This window comes from Cyprinus carpio, chromosome A25 (assembly GCF_018340385.1).
Source record: "Cyprinus carpio isolate SPL01 chromosome A25, ASM1834038v1, whole genome shotgun sequence".
NCBI lineage: Eukaryota > Metazoa > Chordata > Actinopteri > Cypriniformes > Cyprinidae > Cyprinus > Cyprinus carpio.
Genome location: NC_056596.1, coordinates 2,726,194 through 2,748,883, shown reverse-complemented (window position 1 = coordinate 2,748,883; position 22,690 = coordinate 2,726,194). Strand labels below are relative to the sequence as shown.

General features: G+C 35.1%; 1 protein-coding gene across 5 annotated transcripts in view; it reads right to left on the bottom strand.

Annotated features, from left to right (window-relative positions):
• Positions 1-22,690, bottom strand: part of LOC109079314 (epidermal growth factor receptor kinase substrate 8-like protein 2) — a 34,667-nt gene that overhangs the window by 5,216 nt on the left and 6,761 nt on the right. Inside the window, exons 2-12 of one of the 5 annotated variants that reach the window (XM_042715039.1) lie at positions 20,227-20,277; positions 18,764-18,810; positions 8,966-9,030; positions 5,860-6,021; positions 4,201-4,350; positions 3,962-4,041; positions 1,946-2,055; positions 1,795-1,859; positions 1,506-1,632; positions 1,290-1,378; positions 955-1,029 (exon numbers count right to left, since the gene is read on the bottom strand). In XM_042715039.1, coding sequence (XP_042570973.1) covers positions 955-1,029; positions 1,290-1,378; positions 1,506-1,632; positions 1,795-1,859; positions 1,946-2,055; positions 3,962-4,041; positions 4,201-4,350; positions 5,860-6,021; positions 8,966-9,030; positions 18,764-18,810; positions 20,227-20,261 — 1,005 coding nt within the window. In that variant the 5' untranslated portion in view covers positions 20,262-20,277. Of the gene's footprint in view, positions 1-954; positions 1,030-1,289; positions 1,379-1,505; positions 1,633-1,794; positions 1,860-1,945; positions 2,056-3,961; positions 4,042-4,200; positions 4,351-5,859; positions 6,022-8,965; positions 9,031-9,214; positions 9,294-9,454; positions 9,598-18,763; positions 18,978-20,226; positions 20,278-22,690 lie in introns of those variants that run through there. The other 4 variants (XM_042715042.1, XM_042715041.1, XM_042715040.1 and 1 more) reach the window with 4 other exon arrangements.

Sequence of the window (22,690 nt, the reverse complement as noted above, 5' to 3'; positions counted from 1 at the left end):
CTTTTTTTGATTATTCCGTTTTGTTTATTATCGTTTAAGTTTCTAAGTTTAGAAGCTTTAATGAGCTCTTAGTAATTATAAACAAATAATTTTAATAATATTTTACAAAGCTTAAAAAGCTCAAAGAAAAAACAAAAAAAAAAAATAAATATTTTTTAATTATTTTAATATATTAAAAAACAATTACTAATAAAATTTTAGTAAATTTTTCATAGTTTCATATTATTTATATTTATTTTACTTATTTAGAATTAATTTTAATTAAATAATTTCTTTATATTTTAAAAGACTTTGAGTTCTCATTATAAATAAATGCTAAATGTTTTTAATGTTTTTTTTTTTATCATTTAGGATTGAGTTTTCAGTAAAAATACATTTTTTTTCATAGTTTAGAAGCCTTAATGAGTTTTCAGTAAAATTGCATTTTACATAGTTAAGGCTTAATGAGTTCTAAGTAAAAATATATATTTTTTTATTTTAATAAATCTTTATAGTTTAGAATGCTTGATGTATTCTCAGTAAATACATTCTTTTTATTTTATTTGAATATTTTTCATAGCTTCCGTTTTCTGTAAAAAAAAAAAATAAAAAATTTAATTGAAAGCATTTTAAACTGAGTTCTCAGTTAAATAGATTTTTTATGTGATTTAATTCCTTTTTTCTTTTTTTTCTATTCATTCCAGTCAAAAAAAAAAAAAAAAAACTTAATCTAATACCTCAAATCTTACTTTATTAAACAAACCAATCAAAAAAAAAATTTAGGGTTATTTATACATCTATTTGCATTTTAAATTACCTTTTACTTTTTTATTAAATCCAAAAAGCTGTCTTTTAGTGGTGATATTAGCATTTATTTAGTCTGCTGAAACTCTATTCCTTTATTTCTGTCCTGTAATTAACCAACAGAGATTTATGGCGTGTTTTTTTCCTTTGTGCACGTGTTCAGTTCCTCACCAGTTCCAGAGGTCCGAACAGGAAGTGCACGAGCTCTGCAGCGCTGGGGTTCTGAATGTGTTTCTTCAGTTTGGCCTGTGGAGGGCGCACACAGACCATCAACACTTCACTCACTCACAGTCTCTCTCATGAAAGGGAGCAGAATTAATTTGTGTATTCTATTCATAAAACCAATTCTTAAATAAATGTTAATTTGAACTAAAAACAACATTTTGAATTCGAGTGCACACATACCAGCTGATCTTAAACCACAGCAGGTCTGCATGAGTTAAAGCAGTGTGTATTTATGTTTAAGGGTGTTTTCAGTTTAGAAACAACGAGAGAGTGAAACCCACCAACAGATTGAAAGAGAGTTTCAGCTTCTGAAGACAGTCGATAAACTCGCCTTCTAATGGAGGTTTAGCTCGTAGCGTTAGCATTCCCTCTGAAACACACACGAAAATCATGTTTGTTTTTAGCGAAGCATGTTTGTTTTCCTAAGTATGAATTAGCTAATAAGTGATTTATCAAAGGAGTAAATGAATGATGTGTTAAATCAAATGCATATGTACCTGCAGGGCCTCTCTTCTTGTTTTTTTTGCTCCTGTTGCGCTGGCTAAGTTGCGCAAAAGCCTCTGCCACTTTATGAAGACGTGCAACGAAGATCTCGATGTCGTCTAGAGCGCAGTTCAGGATTTGCTGAATGACAAAAACAGAGTGAAAACACACGGCCTGAGTTACAGCGTTACGCCTGGTCTGATGTAACCACAAATCTGATGCACTCAGTGCTTGAGAGTGTGTGTGTGTGTGTGTGTGTGTGTGTGTGTGTGTGCAGATATCCAGTGTTATTCAGGCACTCACCACGTCCTTCTCGATCCGCTGGGCCAGTTTCATATTGGACTCGGGGTCCTGCATCGACAATTCATCTGAGACAAGCAAGCAGAGCATTTAAGATCAATGCATTTATTGTAAATGTAAGTACAGAAGTGTTTTGTATTTGTGTGTTTGGCACCTTTCATGTCTGTAGCTGCAACGCGACCTTTGACCCCAGGGCCAGGACTCCTAGGCTCAGAGGCCGGGATGATGCTCTCCCGGTGGTGTTTCATCTTTTCTTGGTTCATTCTGATGGAGAAATGAGAAAGAGAGAATTCATGTGCTCCAAAACCTAATTAGCAGTCTACTTATATCAGTCAGCAACTTTAAAGATGGGTAGTTTTGGCCACAATCTTTTTGTAATGAAAATTGTAATGAGCTCAGATGGCAGAGAATGCGGGCAATTTTGATTAAAATCAGAGTTCATTCAACACTAAAAAGCATCCAAGTTGGTTTAATCTAACTAAAAACTGATTAGCAACACCCTAAAACCACTCAAACACCCCAGCAACCCCCTAGAAGTGCCCTTAACCCTGTAAAGCCTGACATTTGAAATAATAGTCCACGTTTTAGAAATGGAACAGTTTATTGAATCTTTAGACCAAATATAAAATAATCGAAAAGAAGACTGTATATGCAAACTCATACATCAAAAACACAACATACAGTTACAATATCAAACTCATAAAAGAAAAAAAACTAAGACACTGATTTTATTCAGAGACTCAAACTGAGCAAAAATATGGAATTTGGTGCAGTTTTTATTTTTATGCCCAAAAAGATCAAATTCTAAGAGCTTGTAATGTAAATCAATTCAATTTTTATAAGAGTATAGCAGACTACTTATATAAAATGCTTATAAATATCAGTTGTCACACTAGATCTCCCAAAAATGTCTTGGTAAGATGATAGTTAAATGCTTAGTTCAATGCTCAAAACTCTGTAGTTTTTGTTTATATGTGTAAAACAATGCAATGCAATGACAATTGAGAGATGAACATTCATCAAAAGCCTGATGGATTGTATTTTTCTAAAAGATAAGGTATGGATGATCAAAGTAACTCATCAGGTTACTTCAGTCCAGTAACTGTTCAGTATCAATATTAAAGTTATTCTCAAGCTTGCTTAATAAAAATCAGTAAAAAGACACGTGTATTACAACCTTAAGGAGGATGTTTTCACAATTATACTAAAAGGCAATTTACTTGCTAGAAAAGTATAAACTATCAATCAGACAATAGAAGGCATGTAGTGTTTGTGTAAAATAGGTTTTTCAGCAAGGTTTTGGCCATATTGATAATTTAGAGGCGTTAGAAATGTGTGTATCAAATATGATACAGTAGGCTTATGGGGTTAAACATCAGAGGAACCACTTAGCAATGGCCTTAAACTACCTAAACACCCCAACCTTTAATGATAGCTCATTTTGGCCAAATTATAGGCTTTGTCTTTCCAGCACGTATAATTTGAAACAGAAACAAACCCTTAATGCATTGTGATGAGCTCAGGTGGTGGAGAATGTGGGCAATGTTGATTATATAGAGCTAAATCAATGCTGAAATGTATCAAAATTGTTTGATCTAATTAAAAATGTACTATTTTAATTCTCAATATTTGCCTATTTTATGTGAATTGCTTTGTTGGCTTAGCAACATTCTAACTCAAACTATTGAAATCAATTGTGAAATTGTGAATAACCTCTCCTGTGCGCTTCTCATTAGTCACAAGGTTGCATTGGTTTTCAGTTAAGCTGCCTAAGTAGAGAGCAAGGCAGATGACTAGGGGTTGAAATGGAATGGAGCAAGTGTGTGTGTGTGTGTGTGTGTGTGTGTGTGTGTGTGTGTGAATAGCTGTACAGTCTACTATCTCTGATGACCCTGAAACCATCTTTTCAGGAAGAAAATCACACCGGTTCCAAAACACAAGTGTGCATGTGACCAAAGCCCAGTGCTGACACTGTAGCATCCCTAAATAAATGAACAACTATTACACACAGCAGCCTTAAAGTAAATGTGGCTCTGCTGATCCTGTTACGGATGTCAGTAGACATACAGTCTGTTCAGTGGATAGAAGTGTCAGTCATTCTGGCTAGTAATTAGTTATTTAAAAACCACTCCGGTAGCATTTGTTGGTGTCTATGAGAGCTGGGACTCACTTTAGTGTCTGCGGTCGCATCTTCTTGCCGCGTGCGTTGTCTCCCAGAGCGCTATCAATGTCAGCGTGCACCATCTCGGCCTAAAACACAACCACACACAGTTCCAGTGAAAGCCGCTCTCGATAGTGTTTATCCTGCAGGGGTGTAAAGGTCCATTTTTTAACCTTTTTGTTCATCATTCAGCTATTTCTGGGAGATTATAGAGATGAAGTTTACACAGGTTGATGAAGTGGTCTAACCTCCACTTCGTCGCAGTAGAAGAAGTGAATGTCTGGTTTGTGTTGTTCATTGTCCTGACAGACGAGCAGAAGGATGGAAGGATATCTGGTCTGGTTCAACAGCGTCTGACAGTGATGGACTGTGGCCAGAGGAAAGTTTTCAAGCTCTTCCTGAGATAAAGAAAGGAGAATTAGACTGAACTTCAGTATCACCTCACCCTAAAATGCTTGTTTAAAAATAAACAAAAAAAGATCAAAATGTAGTTCAAGTAAATGTATACAGTATATTAAATGTGAAATTTTAAATGTAAAAAAAAGAGATTAATATAGTATATAAACACATGAAGTACATAAACCTGATTTCCAAACCATAAATGAATTTACTTGGAAATGTTAATGTTTCTCAGAAAGGTTTTTATTTTTATTTTTTTTTTATTTTATTTGAATGAAACTCAACAAATAAAATAAAATTAAATCATTTTAAAATGTAATAATTTCTGTAAATATGAAAAAACAAAAGACGCTCACAACCTTCGACCCTGAAAACTATGATCATAATCATTAATGAGGTCAAAGATCTAGTAATGTTGGCATTTATGGTCACATATTACCAGAGTAATGGCAGCACAATCACGATTCGCACGGACGAAACGCTCCCTATCCAGTTATTCCAGATCAGATCAGATTTCACTAGGCCATAGGGTTAGAGGAGGCTTTGTTAAACGAACAGGTGTGGAGCATGCTAATGTATTCAATCGGTTCTCATTTCCATGATCTCAAGTGTGTTTATTTTTTTTTACTGAACATTTAAGATGCAAACTAGTTTTGAATTAGTAAAAACATGCAAATCCAGTATCACACAGGATTTTCAATGTAAAACAAATGGGCCAGAAATTGCTTGAAGAGACATGGCCTTGATGACATCAGTGGAAAAAGTGGTTATGTTCACACTGTCAGTTTTTGGGACTGACAACCGCATTTTACTTACAGGTGTAAGCAGGTCTCGAAATGTCCCATTCACACAGCAGCTTACAGTAGCTTCTCAGATACTGTCTGTATGAACGTGCAACAGGAGTCAGTATTCCTTACCAGTAATCATAGCAACAGTGACCAAAGTAATATCAAAGATGGCAACGTCCTTAAAACTGAAAGTCTTATCACTTTCTGACACTACAAGAGAGCAATCGAGCCGTGACTACACCTGCCAAATCTTAAAAAAACTGACTAGATCGAAAACTTTCAGATGACACAAACATTTGAGTCGTGCGCTAAATGGATTGAAAACTTTCAGATGACACACAGCTCATTTCTCAGTCACTGTAAGTTACCGAGACTCTCGAGCGGCTCTCTCTCGCACTATGATGTCCAGTCCTGTTCCTTTCACACAGCGTGTGTTTTCCGAGAATGCGGTTGTAACGCCTATAAATTACTATACTGTGTGTGAATGCAACTTTATTAAATACTCAAATGCATGACTGATGACCTGTTTTCTGCTTCTGTGTGAACGTGGCCTATGATGAATGATAACAAAGACAAAATATATTTTCTTTGCAATAACAAACACCAATGAATCATTCACAAAAACACAAGGACCATGGATTAAGAAAGTAAACAATGTCAATTTTGAATTGACTATTGATTTTTTTTCCCTGTGTGTACACAAGGAAAGATCCTGCTCACCTTGGTTTCGGAGTCCAGGAGTTTGATGGATTTGTCCGTCACCTGCAGCAGCATTTCCTGTGTCCAGATTTTGTCTTTGGAGTCCAGCAGCTTCAGCTTCTTAATTGCGTCTTCTACTGTAGCAATGGACTCAGATTTATCCATGATGAACGTAGACAGGTGCTGCAAACACACAAACAAGTGCGTAAGGTCATTGCTAGAGCAATGCAAATAAATACGATTCGGTTTTCACATCTTCAGTCATTTGCATGTGCATTAAATAATATTTATTAGTCCTATAATAATGATTTCAGAGAGTTTCATGTACAACAACTGAAAAATAAAGGAAAATGGAAATTTTGAGGAACTTGAGGGAACATAAGTAAACTTTTTTTTTTTTTAAGCATTCATGCATATACCTGCATAAAATGTGCAAAACTGTTGACTTGCTCAGTTATTCAATATTCTCTATACAGTAAATGTCTCACAATTCACTATGTGGAAAGATAAAGCAAAAATGAGTGCATTTAGACAGTTCCAGATAATATGGGACTCTTTTAAATATGTTTTCCATCCCAAACGACCATTTAGGCTCATTCCAAAACATCGGATTTTAATTGTGGTTTGTTTGGATTGGGCTTGTGTAAACGATGTGTTTTTTTTTTTGTTGTTTTTTTTTCTGTGCCGACTACAAAAACTAAACAGATTTGAGTTTCTCTCCATTTAATATCATTGCATTCTAGGAGAAAAGGCTGAAATATTAAAGAGATATTACTTGTGATTTCTCAGTAGTAGATAATCAGGTAAATATCCCTATGGTCTAAAATAAACCTACATATTTTCTCTTTCTGAAAGTCATTGGGTGTTGCTCTTAAAGGAATTAATTGTCATTTTGACAATTGAGAGAGTTGACATTTTGAGTGAGTAATGTTAGCATAAGCCTCCTTATAATATTTTTATATCCACTTCAGCACTTTAACCACACCTGTGTGTGTGTGTGTGTGTGTGTGTGTGTGTGTGTGTGTGTGTGTGTGTGTGTGTGTGTGTGTGCAAATTATTCAAAGCATCATGCATGATTAAAACAAAAAAAACTATACAAAAAAAAATCACCCCAAAAAAAACAAAAAATTAAAAAAATCATCAATCATTAACTACAAGCAGATTAAGTTTTGTTACTAGTTATGTAAGGGATGGAGATCTCAGCATGGCTGCCGTGGATTAACCAGACAATACAACCACAAACACGTTTGACACGTCTTGATCAGACTCTACCCGGAAGGTGGAAAGACTTCAACAGGATGTAGTCAACCAACTTTCAACAGCACAAAAAGAAAGTTAAACTTTGCTTGTGTTGGGATGGTCATCAATGTTTGCACACATACAGTACAATACGTTTGCGAGAGAGTAGGTCAGTGGTTTCCATGGAGCTGTTTATACTCAAGCTAATGGGAATCACTTCAGATCGTTGGTCTGAGGTGATGGATTTCAAAACACACCAGTATAAACAATATATACAAGGTTCTTCAGTGGGTTTTAGATTTAGCACCCAAACACGCTAGCAATGCCCTAAAACCACTCAAACACCCTAGCAACTACTCAAAATTGCTCTAAAACCACTCAAACCCCCCAGAAACCACCTAGAATTGGCCTTAAACCACCCAAACACCCTAGCAAACACCTAGCAATGCCCTAAATTGGGGCAGTTGTGGCTTAATGGTTAGAGAGTCTGACTTGTAACCCAAAGGTTGGGTTCGAGTCTCAGGTCCAGGAGGGATTGTCGGTGGGGGGAGTGAATGTACAGCGCTCTCTTCCGCCCTCAATACCAGACTGAGGTCGAGACCCTTGAGCAAGGCACAGAACCCCCAGTTGCCCACTGCTCCGGGTGTGTTCACTTGGTTGGGTTAAATACAGAGCACAAATTCAGAGTATGGGTTACCATACTTGGCCACACGTCACTTCACTCACTCACTTCACTAAAACCACCCAAACACTGGAAATTGTCCTAAAACCACCCTAACATCCTAGAAAACACCTAGTATTGCCCTAAAACCACTCAAACAGCCTAGCAATGGCCTAAAACCACTCAAATACCTTATCAAACCATCTATCAACACCCTACACTCTCAGAAAAAAGATACAAAAGCTGTCACTGGGGCAGTACCTTTTCAAAAGGTACACTTTTGTACCTTTTAGGTATTAATATGTACCTTTAAGGTACCAATATGGACTGTTTAGGTACAAAGGTGTGCCTTTTGAAAAGGTACCACCCCAGTGACAGATTTCGTACCTTTTTTTCTGAAAGTGTAGCAACCTCCTAGAAATACCCTTAAAAACAACCCAAGCGACCTCAGCCTCTTTGCAGTGAGTTCTACAAGATATTTTCTACGGAAAATGTAAAAATCGAATAATGAACACAACTTTAAGACCTTCTACAGATCTTTATGCTCCTTTGGCCAGTTCTCAGAATAATATTCACATTAATTATTAAGCCAAAAATATTAGACTATTAGATTTCTGTGGCATGATGCTTCTGATATCTCAAGTGTATAAGCATTCAAGACCTGATATGACTGCTGCTGGCAAGGGCGTTTATCAACTTTATCTGTGTTTGAGGGCGAGAAAAGGAGATAAGAGAGACGATATAGTCTTTACAATAAGTGAAGGGTGAAAGTGTGGAAAAATAGACCGAGCAAAATGATGAATCCAGATCAGAACAAAGTTCAACAGAGTCAGGCCTGGATCAAAGTGTCGGCTGATTAGCACGATGATAACGTACTTGTGCATGGCTAATTCACTCGTTCTGCTGGGTTCTTTCAGGTTGCATTGCATAAAATGCATTGCTATATTTCCGCCAATCAAATCTGAGGACTGTGACTATCCGTTGTATAATGCAGTTTTCAGAACACAGATTGCTTAATCAGTTCAGATGGAGGTTAACTCTGCCCTGACAAATCTCTGCAGTTATCAAGTGACCTGACTGCTTTTTTACAATATCAAGTCATCGGTTGGATCGTGTTAAATATTAAACCAAACACTGTGGTGAGGTTCAGCTAAACAACAAGCTTAGAGAGAATTAAGAAACAGAAGTAAAAGGCTCAAGACAAAGAAAGTTTAGAGTCTCGCTCACCTGCACATGATATTGCGACGTCTCTTGCATGATGACGTTCGAGTTTGAGTACTTCTTGCGTTGCTCTGAAAGAAATTGAGACACGAACACAGACATATGAGACACTATTCACAGACTTGCTAGAGGAAAAAGACACTATCTGTGTTTTGACTGTTTCCTCTTATGTAAAGTCCTTTTTTTTGAGAGAGAGAGATTCATGCAACGGATATAAATACTCAAGTTGAATGTCCAGACAACACACAAACTAACCTGAATAGTGCCACATTTTGGCGTAAGAAGACCGTCTAGACCACTTAAAAGAGATGTTTCATGTACACGAACAGAGAAACTGATAAAACACCAGTCAACATTTGCATTATGAACATGAAACACCAACACACATCAATACAGTTAGCGATACAATGCTTGTTCACTGTTGTTTATCAACAAAACGAGAAGATTATTAAAAAACCTTCAACTCATAACAAGAATAAAAATTCTCAGTCCTACCTTTCAAACCAATTAATTAAAATTCAACTTCCTGTCTACAAATCTGTGTTAAAAATCTGCATGGTTTCACTTGCGTAAAAATTTGTTGCCTTCCACCGGTAATGCTATGAACTGATGGACTTACGGAGAGGAAACGTTCTGACAGGCTGGGAATCGTGTTTCACCTGCCTCTTTTATTCGAGGTCAAAGGTCAAACTGTGTAACACATGTAACCCCCCCCCCCAATCTACGACTTCAATATCATATCGTTGTTTGTTTATCAGCGGTCCTATAAATCAGCTCAGGGCAGTGTGTTTTACAAAACACTCAACATCACGTTTTTAGCTCGGTAAGACGGATCAACTCAAACCAGTTGGAGTGTTCATATGTTGCTCATTTATTCTCAGGAGAGTTTTAATTGCAAACTTCAGCAATTCTGAGCAAGTCTGAGCCATTCTTGAGAGCTCATCTGATCTCTAGAAAAGAAATGAGTCTTTTTGTGAGGAAAAACATGAGAAGTCTCTCTTAGGCAAACACTGCAGGACTACAGCCAATGGCTCATTTAAGGTTTAAAAGCCATTTAACAGACGTTTTAAGTTTAGTTCAAGGTTAAAGAGCAGAATCAAAGGTGATTCTCTCTTGAAAACTTGTTTTAGCATTGAACTACAGTATGTTTATGGTGTTCTTTTGAGGTCAGATTACGGCTCACCGTAAGACTGCTGATAACAAGGTTATGTTTTAAATAGTTACATAAACCAGGTATGGACCGGTGGCATGTTGTCATGGTGACTGAATGTGATACATGAATCACTATGTGTGTGTGTGTGTGTGTGTGTGTGTGTGTGTGTGTGTGTGTGTGACCTAATTAAATTATTATTTAATCATGAATAATATTTATTAAATGTAATATTTAACAATAATAATTTAATATTTAATATTTTTTATTTTATTTTATTTTATTTTATTTTAAATTTAATTTAATTTAGTTAATTTAATTTAATTTAGTTTGGGGGTATTGATATTTCTTTAATGTTTTAATGAGTTACCTGCTTAGCAAGGCTGCATTTATTTGATCAAAAATACAGTAAAATTGTGAAATATTATTACAATTTAAAATAACTGTTTTCTATTCTAATATGCTTTAAATTGTAATTTATTCCTGTGACGCAAAGTTGAATTTTCAGCATCATTACTCCAGTCTTCAGTGTCACATTATCCTTCAGAAATCATTGTAATATGCTGATTTGCTGCTCAACAAATATTTCTTATTTTTATCAATGTTGAAAACAGTATGTTTTAATAGAAAGTTCAAAAGAACAGCAATTATTTGAAATAGATTTTTTTTTGTAATTGTATTGTAGATGTCTTTAATGTCACATTTAAGTACATTAAACTGAATAAAGTACATTAAACTGAATTGAGAGAGAGAGATAGCAGGAGAGGGGTCATCGGCCCGTGTGGATCTCTGGGGTTAAGTGACCAGAGCTAATCATTACCTCTAAATGAGCACGCGTTCTTATCAGCTGCTTTACGGGATCACATTTCAGAGCTACATTCTTTCACACCCCTCCTCCAGCACATCCTCCCTTTATCTCTCTCTCCATCTCTCCAGGAAGTCTTCGTCACACTCTTTTCTCTCTTCCTGCTGGATGGAGAGAGTCTTTGTGAAAGTCGAGCTGCGTGCATGAGTTATTCATGTCTGACATTTACTCCAAACGCTTCGCAGCTTGTCGACAGCTCGCAACGAGGGAGATTTAGACATCGCACGGGACGAACTCCAGCTTCTCACAATTCTGGGTTGACAATAATTGTAATGCCAATTCAACGCTAGCAATTAAACTCACACTCAGAAGAACCTCAACCTGCTTTTCTAGTAACTGGAGCTCCACCAATTTCATCTCTTTATTATCTCATTTGTTTCTCCTAGATAGCAATGAGTGTAAATGGAGGTTTAGTATTCTCATTTATAACGTGAGGAAAAGATCCCAGCAGTTTAGAAAAGATCTCAAAAGTGTCTCAAAGTGAACTCAAATATTTCTCATGAAATTATTCACATTCATTTTATAGCTTTACTCTTTCTGTAAAAATAAATCAATTAATTTGTGACTTTTTTGTTTGTTTGTTTGTTTGTTTTATTTCTCTTAAGGAGATATAAAAGAAACATTTGAGACAAAGTTACTTAAATGAAATGTAATTTAAAAAAAAATAATGATAACAAAAAACCAAGCTATGAAAGATCAGCATCTTAGCATTAAAAGGAATATTTTCACTAGGTAATTCAATGCAAAAAATATTTTTAAAAACACTTTTTAGTATTTTTGTCTTGTTTTCCAGTAAAAATATCTAAACATTCTTAAATCAAGATAGTTTTACTTGCAAAAGGATGTCAAGTATTTCTGGTCACTTAAAAAAAATAAGTGAGTTTACACTTGAAACAAGAAAAAAATAACCTCCAATGAGGTCAGAAAAATAACCGTAACTGAAAGGGTTTTAAGCGTTTTTAAGTCTTGTAATTTTGATCAAATATAAATTCTTGTTTTCTGAAACATTGTTGCTTCTCAAGTAAATGTACCTTGATTTAAGAATATTTAGATGTTTCAATGGAAAAAAATAAATAAAAATAAATAAGTACTGAGCACATTGCTTCTCTCAAGTTAAATTTTCTGGCAGATATTCATTCTTGTTTTAAGCACAAAGTCACTTCATTTTAATGTCTTGTTTTCTGAAAAAAAAAATCATTTTAGGAAATATATCTTGATTTAAGAAGGTTTGGATGTTTTACTGAAAAACAAAAATACTGAGTAGACACCAGATTTTATTTTTCTTTCAGTGTTGCTGTTTCCTTTAGATTTTAGTATGACACAAGCACATTTCTTCTCCTCACAATATTTATGCTTTCCAGCTTCAGTTTGCAACCTGATGGCACTTTATCGCACATGAACTTCAATTTAAACAAGAATAAAAGATGGCCTTTGGTAGAAAATCTCTCTGCCAGAAACCTTTGACCCTCAAACACATGCATATTTGCACACACAGCGTCAGGCAAGCGCTGTCCTAACGTGACTGCTGGAGGTCCAGTAACACAATCTGTCTCACCTCTCTGTCACTCAGCCTTTCTTTCTTCTGTGGAACACAAAAGATGACGTTTTGAAGAATGTTTGGGTCCAAAACAACTAAAATTTAATAATAATTTTGAAGAATGTTGGGGTCCAAACTACTTAAATTTTATTTTATAGACAAAATTACACACAGAGACGTTTTGAAATATCTTCGTTTATTCTGCAAAAAAAGTTTGGTATGACATGAAGGTCAATAAAAGATATGTGAACTTTCTTCAACAGAAGTTTGAAACACTAATTTGTTTTATATTACAATACTGTTCAAAATGTAAGGGGTCTTTCCCCCCTTCATTTTCATTGCAATAATTATTGTAATTACTGTTTAAAACTCCAAAAAAAAAAATTAATTTAATTTAATTTAAATGGGGTCAGTAAGATTTTAAAATGTTTTTGAAAGAAGACTCTTTACTCACAAAGGTTGCATTTATTTAAAATAACTTTTATATTTCAATATACTTTAAAAAGGTAATTTCTTCCTGTGACGTAAAGCTGAATTTTCAGCATCAATACTTCAGTCTTCAGTGTCGCACAATCCTTCAGAAATTATTCTGATATGACAATTTGCTGCTCAAGAAACATTTATTATCATTGTAAATATTGAAAAGGGTTATGCTGCTTAATGTTTTTATGGAAATCATGATATTTTTTAGTCTTTACTGTCACTTTTGATCTGTGTAATGCCTTCTTGCTGAATAAAAGCATTCATTTATTTTAAAAAATCTTACGGACTATAGTGTGTATTTAAAGTTTTCCAAACGTCAACCTATTTTTTCAACCAGCTGTCAACTAAAAACAGTTTTCACCTTTTACTGATGGTCCCGGTTGACATTTTTTAATATTTTCATATTCTTTTTCCTTCATAATTACATCTCGGAGGTAAAATAGGTTGTGAATATGGTCTCATGTCACACACCGCAACAATCTAAATAAACAGTTGCCATCAAGACAAAACCTGTCTCACTCTCAATCCCCTCAGCAGGTACAAGCATCACCTGTCGAGATGCTGCCATGCCAAACGGCTAGAGTGTCCCATCTGGAAACAATTCAGGGAACGCCATCTGTTACACATGGGCCACAACAACCACACCTACAAACACACACAGCATCCTCTGTGCTCACAGTTTCAAAGCACCATTCTTACTTGCAGAGTCAACAGTTTATATATTAAACCACATGGGCGTTGCATTATTGTGTGGTTGCTATGCCTTGCCTTGGTATGGAAAATAATTTAGGCAGTATGGAAATTTTTGTCGTATGGGGTGAGTGACCTCTTACCATCATAAGCACAGATCCTGACCAATCAGAAACTCCAATAGAAAGGAAAATGCACAGAAGTTGAAAGCAATGAGAGAAGCAGCAGAAGGCTATGGAAGTCCTTTTCTGCCACAGGATAAAAAATTGTGAAAAGTGATTGACTTTTTTTTTATCTTGCAATTCTGATAAAAAAAAAAAAGTCAGAACTGTGAGATATAAACTCAAAATTCTGAATTTGCATTTTGCAATTCTAAGTTTACGTCTCACAATTGTAAGTTTGCAGCTCACATTTAAAAGTTTACATCTCACAACTCTTAATTTATATCTCACCATTGAAACTTTAACATTTTTAAAAATAAGGTGCTTTAAAGGTTCTTCACAGCGATGCCATAGAAGAACCATTTCTGGTTCCACAAAGAACTATTCAGTCAAAGGTTCTTTAAAGAAACCATCTCTTTCTTACTTTTTTGTAATCTGAAGAACCTTTTTTCGCCACAAAGAACCTTTTATGAAACAGAAAGGTTCTTGAGATGTTAAAGGTTCTTCTATGGCACCGTGAAGCACCTTTATTTTTAAGAGTGTACGCAATTTACACAATTCTGAGGTTACATCTCGCAATTCCAAATTTAAAATAATTCAATTCTAAATTTACATCTCGCAATTCTGTTTTCTTTGTTTCCACCACAGAACAAAAATAAAGGAAATTACTTTTTTAAAATCTCAGAATTCCAACTGTTCTTCTCAGAATTTCAAGTTTGCATCTCCTATTTGTGATTTAACATTGTACATTTTTTCCAGAATTACGAGATAAAGCATCCAAATTGTAATGTAAGTTTTTTCATTTATTTAAAAGGATCATGAACTGAGAAATCAAAATTCCCTTGATCTTTTGACATATAAGAGGTCATTGTACTATAAAAACATCCTGTAAGTTTCAAAACACTTTCTTGTTGGTCTAAAAACAGCTTATGTTGAAGCCAATCTGCCAAAATGACAGGTTGTGGAATTTGACACTTTATGATGTAATGGTGTGGCTAAAGCCCACCTCTGCAGAAGAAGATCAATGTCTGCTGCTACATCACTGTCTGTTTAGCTCCACCCACTGATTCACACATGTATTGCAAATAACGAGAGAGGCAAACGCAGGTCTACACTGAAACCAAACGATAAAGATGCTCCGAAAACAACAAGACTTGAACTTTTGTTCTTTTGTTCACTTCATTTTACCGTGGATTCGTTTACAAACAAGGCACAATTAGACGCAGGATTTTCAGAAAGATTGAAACTAAAAGACGATGCCGTGCTGAATATATTGGATCAATAGTAATGTCACAACACACAAGTGTGAGGAACTGTTTTTATTACGTGGTCACAGACTGCTTTGTCTGTTATTACAGATCATTTGATATGTGCTGAGTATTAATGCGATTTTGAACTAAATCACAGCAGCGTCCATCTGTGAAGGCTGTAGGCTGTCAAACATACACAACTGTTAGCCAATCACAGCAGTGGGCGTTTACTTCTGAGTCTACAATCCACCACACCTATTCAAACAGAGCGTTCTGATGAAGGGTCAAAACAGAACAGAAAATAGCCTATTACTCCTAAATTTTAAGAATTTCGATAACATTATAAGTGGACCATAGAGAACAGTACACAATAATAAAAAGGCAGTTCATTCCCTTTTTAAAATCCCATTAGAGAAACAGGCTTCCATAGATTTAACATTCTACATTACTGTTTACGGAAGTCCAGCAGTTGTAATGCTGTCCTGAGCCAGTCAATCAGACAATGTGTTTCACTCATTTATCTGTGATTGCGTGATACAGTAAGTGTATGGGGTTTGAAGCGTTCCAGATCATTTGCATGGACTTTTTGCGAACATGATGCTGCTGATTTTTTTTGTTGCATGGATTGGTTTGCAGAGGGCTGATGGGAAGTAAGGTTTAAACCGAGTACATGACACAATAAAACCAAACCACAGGAACAGATTTTAAGGCACGGCTCAGTGCGTAAGAGCAAACAGAAATGCGAACCTTTGCAAGAGCATCAGGTTTGACTGTGCATGTGTGCATTTGTGTTCCCTTGGCAGGACTGTGTACCGTCCCATGGGTCATTGCCAGAGTGCAGAACACAAAAACATGTTGTGTCTGTGATGTAAGACTCAGGTGCATAAATGCACACACACATAAACACACGGGTGAATTGCACAAATCCTGTAAAGAACATGCCCTGGTCATATTTCATTTCAATCTCTAAAAACATAAGAAATTATAATTTGCATAAAGAAAATTAGGTTTATTAAAATATTTTGCTTTGTGACTTTTAATGCTACTTTTTTTATCAATGCAAAATATTTTTATTCTCATTACTCTAATGCAAAAATATAATTTATGTAAATAATTTGCATTATTTACCCTATATTATTTATTCACTCAAATCTCAAATCATCTTGATATAATAAACGTTTAACGTTAATTCCATGTAAAAAAAAAATAATAATAATAATTTGAGAATCTGTCTGAGAATCCTAGAGCAATCATGAGAATTGTTCAAAAATAAAATCATCCAATTGCATTACAGTTACGAGATTTTGAACATTTGGCTGCAAATGTGCTTGTGTCATGAAAATAGTTTTTAAAATCTTAAGAATAGGCTTTGTTTTCTTTAAGCAAAATATAACTATTTATTATTTTTCCATGAGTTTGGGGTGAAATATGAACTGGACATTCTAGCTTCAGCCAGTATTACTGTACAGTAGGTGAACACCTTCCAAAGCCCATCAGTCAACTGTCAAAACACTGTCACTGTTTCACTCTCAACCTCATTACAATAAACCGTTAACCAACGGCCCTTTAAGTGTTTGAGCTTCTGGGAAACAAGAAATGATTCAGAGATTAAGAGCAGGAAGGATCACTCTCGTCTTCTGCATGTTGCCCTCTCTTGCTTTCATTCTTGTTTTCTCTAAAGATCAAAAAAGCCTCTTTTATGTACATGTCAGACCGGGTTGAGCATACGCCCCCTTTTTCCAGACACACCCGGCTGGGCACAGAAGCAGGCAGTGTGTATATTTAGGATGAGACGCACACCCCCGGAGACACACACACCTAGTCGTTATGACGACAGCCGCATGATAAACATCATGCTCCATGCATTTACTTAAAGCGGGCATTATTCAAATTCAGCACTCATGTCTCCACTATTCGCAGTAAGAAAGTCCGTTTATGACTATATAAGCATATATCTGCTCCATGAACTAAAAAATAAAGGTTCTTTGCATCGATGGTTCCATGAAGAACCTTTAACATTCATAGAACCCTTTTATTGCACAAAAGATTCTTTATAGTGGAAGAAAGTTATTCAGTATGGGAGCTTGTTTCCAACACGGGATAAAATAAAAACGATAATTGCAACTTATTATCTCACAGTTCGGATGTTCTTCTTCAAAGTCAGAATTGCTAGATAAAAACACAGAATTGTGAGAGAAGAAAAGTCAGAATTTTGAGATATAAACTCATTTGCTTGATATAAACTTGCAGGATGACCATAAGTCCATAATGTCTGGGTTTTAGCCTTGTCTTCCTATTGTTTTCATACTTGCTGAAGGTATGGACTGAAGCCAAAACCCAGACATTTTAGGCAATTCAGAAATCCCGGTCAGGACGTATGGTCATATGTGATCAGACATGAACTGAAGCATATAAGTCTACATATCAATAATATTTCCTAAAGTAAAATACACCAGATATGAGCAACTAAAGTAAATGGTTATAAGTGATTTCTCTGTCTCAATAGTGTGAAGTCAGTCTGAAATATCCTGGCACACTCATTTGATAGGGAAATGTCTGATTGTTATGGTTTAGCTGAATCGCAGCGAGGTCTATGAGTGTGTGTGATGCTCATGCAAATGTCCTACTGTACGACCAGCGTGTTTACATATCGTACAGTGACGTGCTGACTGTCAGTTCAAAGGAAACAGGATGTGACGTCATAGAGGAGGTTAGAGCCATAGAAAAATACACACAATAAACTACATCCTATACACAGCTACATCACAGGTAAACATCGAGCCTTATTGATGAAAAACAAGCTGAATGAATTTGTGTAAATTATTCATAAAACTTTTCTTGTGTGAAATGTTACACCTATTTAAGTGGAAAAATTAGCGAAAGACTGAATTTAAAAACAAGCATTTTATTTGTTTCTTAAAGGCCCATTACATTTGCTTTAGAAGATCATGTTTTAACATAGCAATTTAATAAAGTATATAAAACGCATGTTCAAGTAGCTATTCAATTTTATACATGTAAAGTAAAATAAAATTATTTATTTTAATTATTTGTAGAAGAATATTAATATTAGTTAGAATATTATTAAAGTAGAATATTTAATTTTATTTTTATTTAAAAATTAGTATTTGTTATATTTTCCATAAATAAAGCTCATCATATTTGTTTTAGCACATAACTTCTCTCCCTAACATCTTAATAAAGTGTGTATAACATGTTAAAGGTGCTTTTAGCTATTTTATTTCATATATTTAAAGTAAACTAATAATTTATTTTATTCTACTTAAAGTAAAAATTAAATAATTTTATTGAATTTTTTATTGAATTTATTGATTTTTTTATAGAATTTACTGAAAAATTTGTATGTTTGTTTAATAAGGCTCATTTTATTATGCTATTTTTTAGCGAATTGTAACAACTGCTAAATAAAGTGTACAAAACATTTTAAATGTGCTTTTAGCACATTATATTCAATATATATATCATATGTAACAACTTATATATAAACAAAAAAAAAATTAATAAATTTATCAAAAAACCAATATATATATTGAAAGTACAACTTGTATTGAAAGTACAATTGTATTTGTTTACTTATGGACAAAGCAAAAAAGGAAGAAATTGCTCACAGCACCTTTAATTTTGAAATAAATGTGATGTTTACTTACCGAACAGGGTTTTGGCACTGATCTTGCTGTCCGATCTGGCCACCCCACTGCAAAGAAGAGCAAAGGAGGATGAGGAGGGTGGAGGACGATGTCTGCTCTTCATTACTTTACAGTCTTTAGTTTTGATTAAAATACTCAAATGGTACACACTCTGTGTCCTGGTCTAATGTGAACACTGGACACAGACTGAGCAAGACTGATTAGAAAGACCTTCAGGTTGTGAGAGCATATGGGAGTGAGGGAAGGGGGTATGAGAGAGAGAGAGAAAGAGAGGTTCAACACAACAAGAAAAACAAACACAAACAAACCAAAACAGTGCTGCTCTGTTAACTGTAATACACACACACACACACACACACACAATCTCACAAAAAAAAAAAAAATCACTAACTACGGGATGTTTGGTTAGGCGTGTGAAGGTACTAAAAAAACATTAGTAAAAGCTACATTCTTTTTACATGCATATAATGCCAGAAACATGCTATCTGAAAGTACACAAATGCATTGAGCTACTGCACTGTAAGCACGCTGTCCTCTTATGTTTCGTAATACACCTCACTACGAAGGTAATTATAGTTTGAAAAATTTCACAAAAATGAAAATTTACTGTTTAAAATTTATTGTACTCACCCTCTGTCCATTCAAGATAATATATATATATATATTTTTAATCCAAAATTAACATTCCATCACTGTCTCAGCAATGGATCCTCTGCAGTGAATGGGTACCGTCAGAATGAGAGTCCAAACAGCTGATAAAAACATCATAATCCACACCACTCCAGTCCATCAGTTAATGTGTTGTGAAGTGAAAAGTTGCAGTGTTTTCACTACAAAACCATCACTGCTGGCCAAAATATGAGTCCAAAATCCATAATAATGCTTCCTCCAATTAACAAGTCCATCTACTGATGTCGTCTTACATTAAAATCTGCAAACGTTTGGTCTGTTTTTGCCTATAAATAGTGTTTGATCTGTGCATATTTCTCTACTGATTCAGACGAGACAACTTTTTCACTGGAGAAAGCCATAGTATAGATAGAGCTGGAAACGACGGTTTGAAGTAAAAACACAAAGCTTTTCACTTGAGAAGTCCTTAACTGATGGACTGGAGAGGTGTGGATTATTGTGATGTTTTTATCAGCTGTTTGGACTCTCGTTCTGACGGCACCCATTCACTGCAGAGCATCCATTGCTGAGCAAGTGATGCAGTGCTACATTTCTCCAAATCTAATGAAGAAACAAACGCATCTACATCTTGGATGGCCTGAGGTCGTGCACATTTTCAGCCACTTTTCATTTTTGGGTGAACTGTTCCTTTAATAAGCTTACTCAGTGAGATGCTATTCAAAATGGTGTACTCACACTGCATTATAAACACATTATGAAAAAGTTGAGCTTGCATGGTTAAAAGCGAGCAAGTTCAACTGTGTATAAGAGTATGTTTCGACTCTGAGACTTACTTGCTTGGTTTTGTTGGGGTCCCCAAAGCATTCATGTTCTACGACATCCACCTGCAACAAAGAGAGAGGCAGAATAAGTCATTTACACCAAACTGCACCACAGGATATGAAACACAGCACAGCAATTACAATAAAACTAAACATCATTCTGTACTATATGTCCCTAAACTTCCCACAGGGTGTGTCTGAAGACTGAATTCAGCAGTAATGCACTAATGACTCTTTAACTGCCTCTTTAATTTCAGTCACAAACTTTCAGTTTACTTCATCTTAATCTCTCGCTAAACACTGTGCTATTTTTGTTTTCCACGCCTCCACCCTTCTCTCTTTCAAAGGTCTTTCCATTGTTTCTTTCTTGCTCAGTCCTGGCCGCTGTGAATAATTGATCTCTGTGTGACTCTTGAGGCATATGACTCCTTTAAAGAACTGTAAAAGCATCAAACAGAGCATGAACTGACTGTCTGCATCCTATCTGCAATTAGCTCAGCTCTTGAATAATCAATGTGCATGTATTCTATTTTTCAAACAGTCAAATTTAAGTTCAAAAAACATTTTCTAATCACTCAATGTCTATTAAAGTAACATTAAATTTTCATCATTTGAGAAGAATGCTATTTAAGCGTTAGCATCATGCCATCCACATTATTTGACTTATTCAAAACTAAAAACTGATACATTAAGGAATTATTTGTCATTTTTGTAGGGAAGGAAAAATCTTCAACATTTCAAGTAATGTTTTCTCATTTCATAGTGAGAACTTGCATTAAATGCTAACATCAAAATGATAAAAACATATACACAACATTTATACAACATTAACCCATGGTTTTCTTAATATTAGTAGAACATTATTTAAACATCAGCATAACATTTATCAGCTTTTAACTAAAAATGATGAATTTAGGGATTATTGATCATTTTATGTGAGTGGGAAAAAAACTTTAACAGTTCAAATGTTTTCTCAAATAATATTTGTTTGCAACAAATAATAATAACAAAAGCATATTTAATTAACATTAGGAATATTTAAAAGCATATACACAACATTTACAGGTACACAACATTTTCTAATCACTCCATGTTGATCATAGTAACAAAGTAATTTAAGAAAATAACATTATTTAAACTTTAGCATAACATTTACCCGCATTTTACATCAGCTACATACCCTTAGAATTTAGAGTTGGAACAACCAAAACTACTGTTTCAAAATCATGCCATCCACAAAAAATTCTGAAAAAAATAATTGGGAGCAAATTTTAACAGTTAAAACACTTGTACCAAGAATGTTTTCTCATTTCATTGTGAAAACTTGCATTACGAGCATTCCATTAACATTTTAGGAACAATTAAAAACACATACGCAGCATTTACACAATGTTAGCCCAAGGTTTTGGAACATTTCCTGTTACACAGACAGTCTTCGTGTGTTGTATATCACTATCTGAGTTTATGAAGTGTATCAGATGCCTCACTTTACCACGGTACCAGGGTGTGATGAACCGCAGTGTTGCTTTGGTTGTACAGTGCATGCTCTGCTGTCCGCTGTCCCGTAAAGATGCTGGAGCAGACAACAGCAGGCTGGCAGCCCAGCCTGAAACAAGACCTGCCTTTGCCCGGGACGCGGACATTTTCCAGACGCTTAATTAATTACACACTCTGAGGCTTTACACAAAAATAAACTCTCCGGCTCGGCAATTAACTGATGAGAGGGCATGTGTGTTTCTGGATCACCGGAGAACCTCTGCATGTGTGTGTGTGTGTGTGTGTTTATACCTAGACTCGCTAATAAAACAATATGCACTTAAAACCCCTAGAAAAAAAAACATTCTTTTTAATTTAATTTGCATGTTAGTGGCAATAATGTGTTAATATTTCAATAATGTGAAATACTTATATGAGGGATGCCTATATAAATAAATCTGTATTTCTAATATATATAATTAGGCTTTAATCCACCCTAAACAAAAGGTCAGAGGCCCTGAAAAGTCATTGTATAATTAACACAACATGATCAGCTGAGTGGATGTGGACTATAGACTAAACACGGACATTATACGAAAGACACGTACACTCAATCATAACAGTATGGCTGTCATAACAGTATAACCATAAAATATTAAAGTCACTTCCAGAATGAGATGAGGATCAACATAAAAGGACTTTGAGCTCATGTTTGTGATGTCCACCTCGAGGAAGGTGTGTCAGAGGTACAGGAGACCAAGGGCTGTCTTTCCCATTACTGGAATCAATGAATGAAGTGATCATGACACATTTCAGTAATGTTTCCTCCTCAAATCCACATTCACTGGTTTCAGAATCTCAACAATCATTCAAGTCATACTACACTACTATTTATTTCTACAGTATGCAGTAAGGATGCTGTGTAAAATATGCTAATTTTCTGAATGCATGTCACATCTAGAAGACCTTCTACATTTGCCAAAATGTGTAGTATATAATC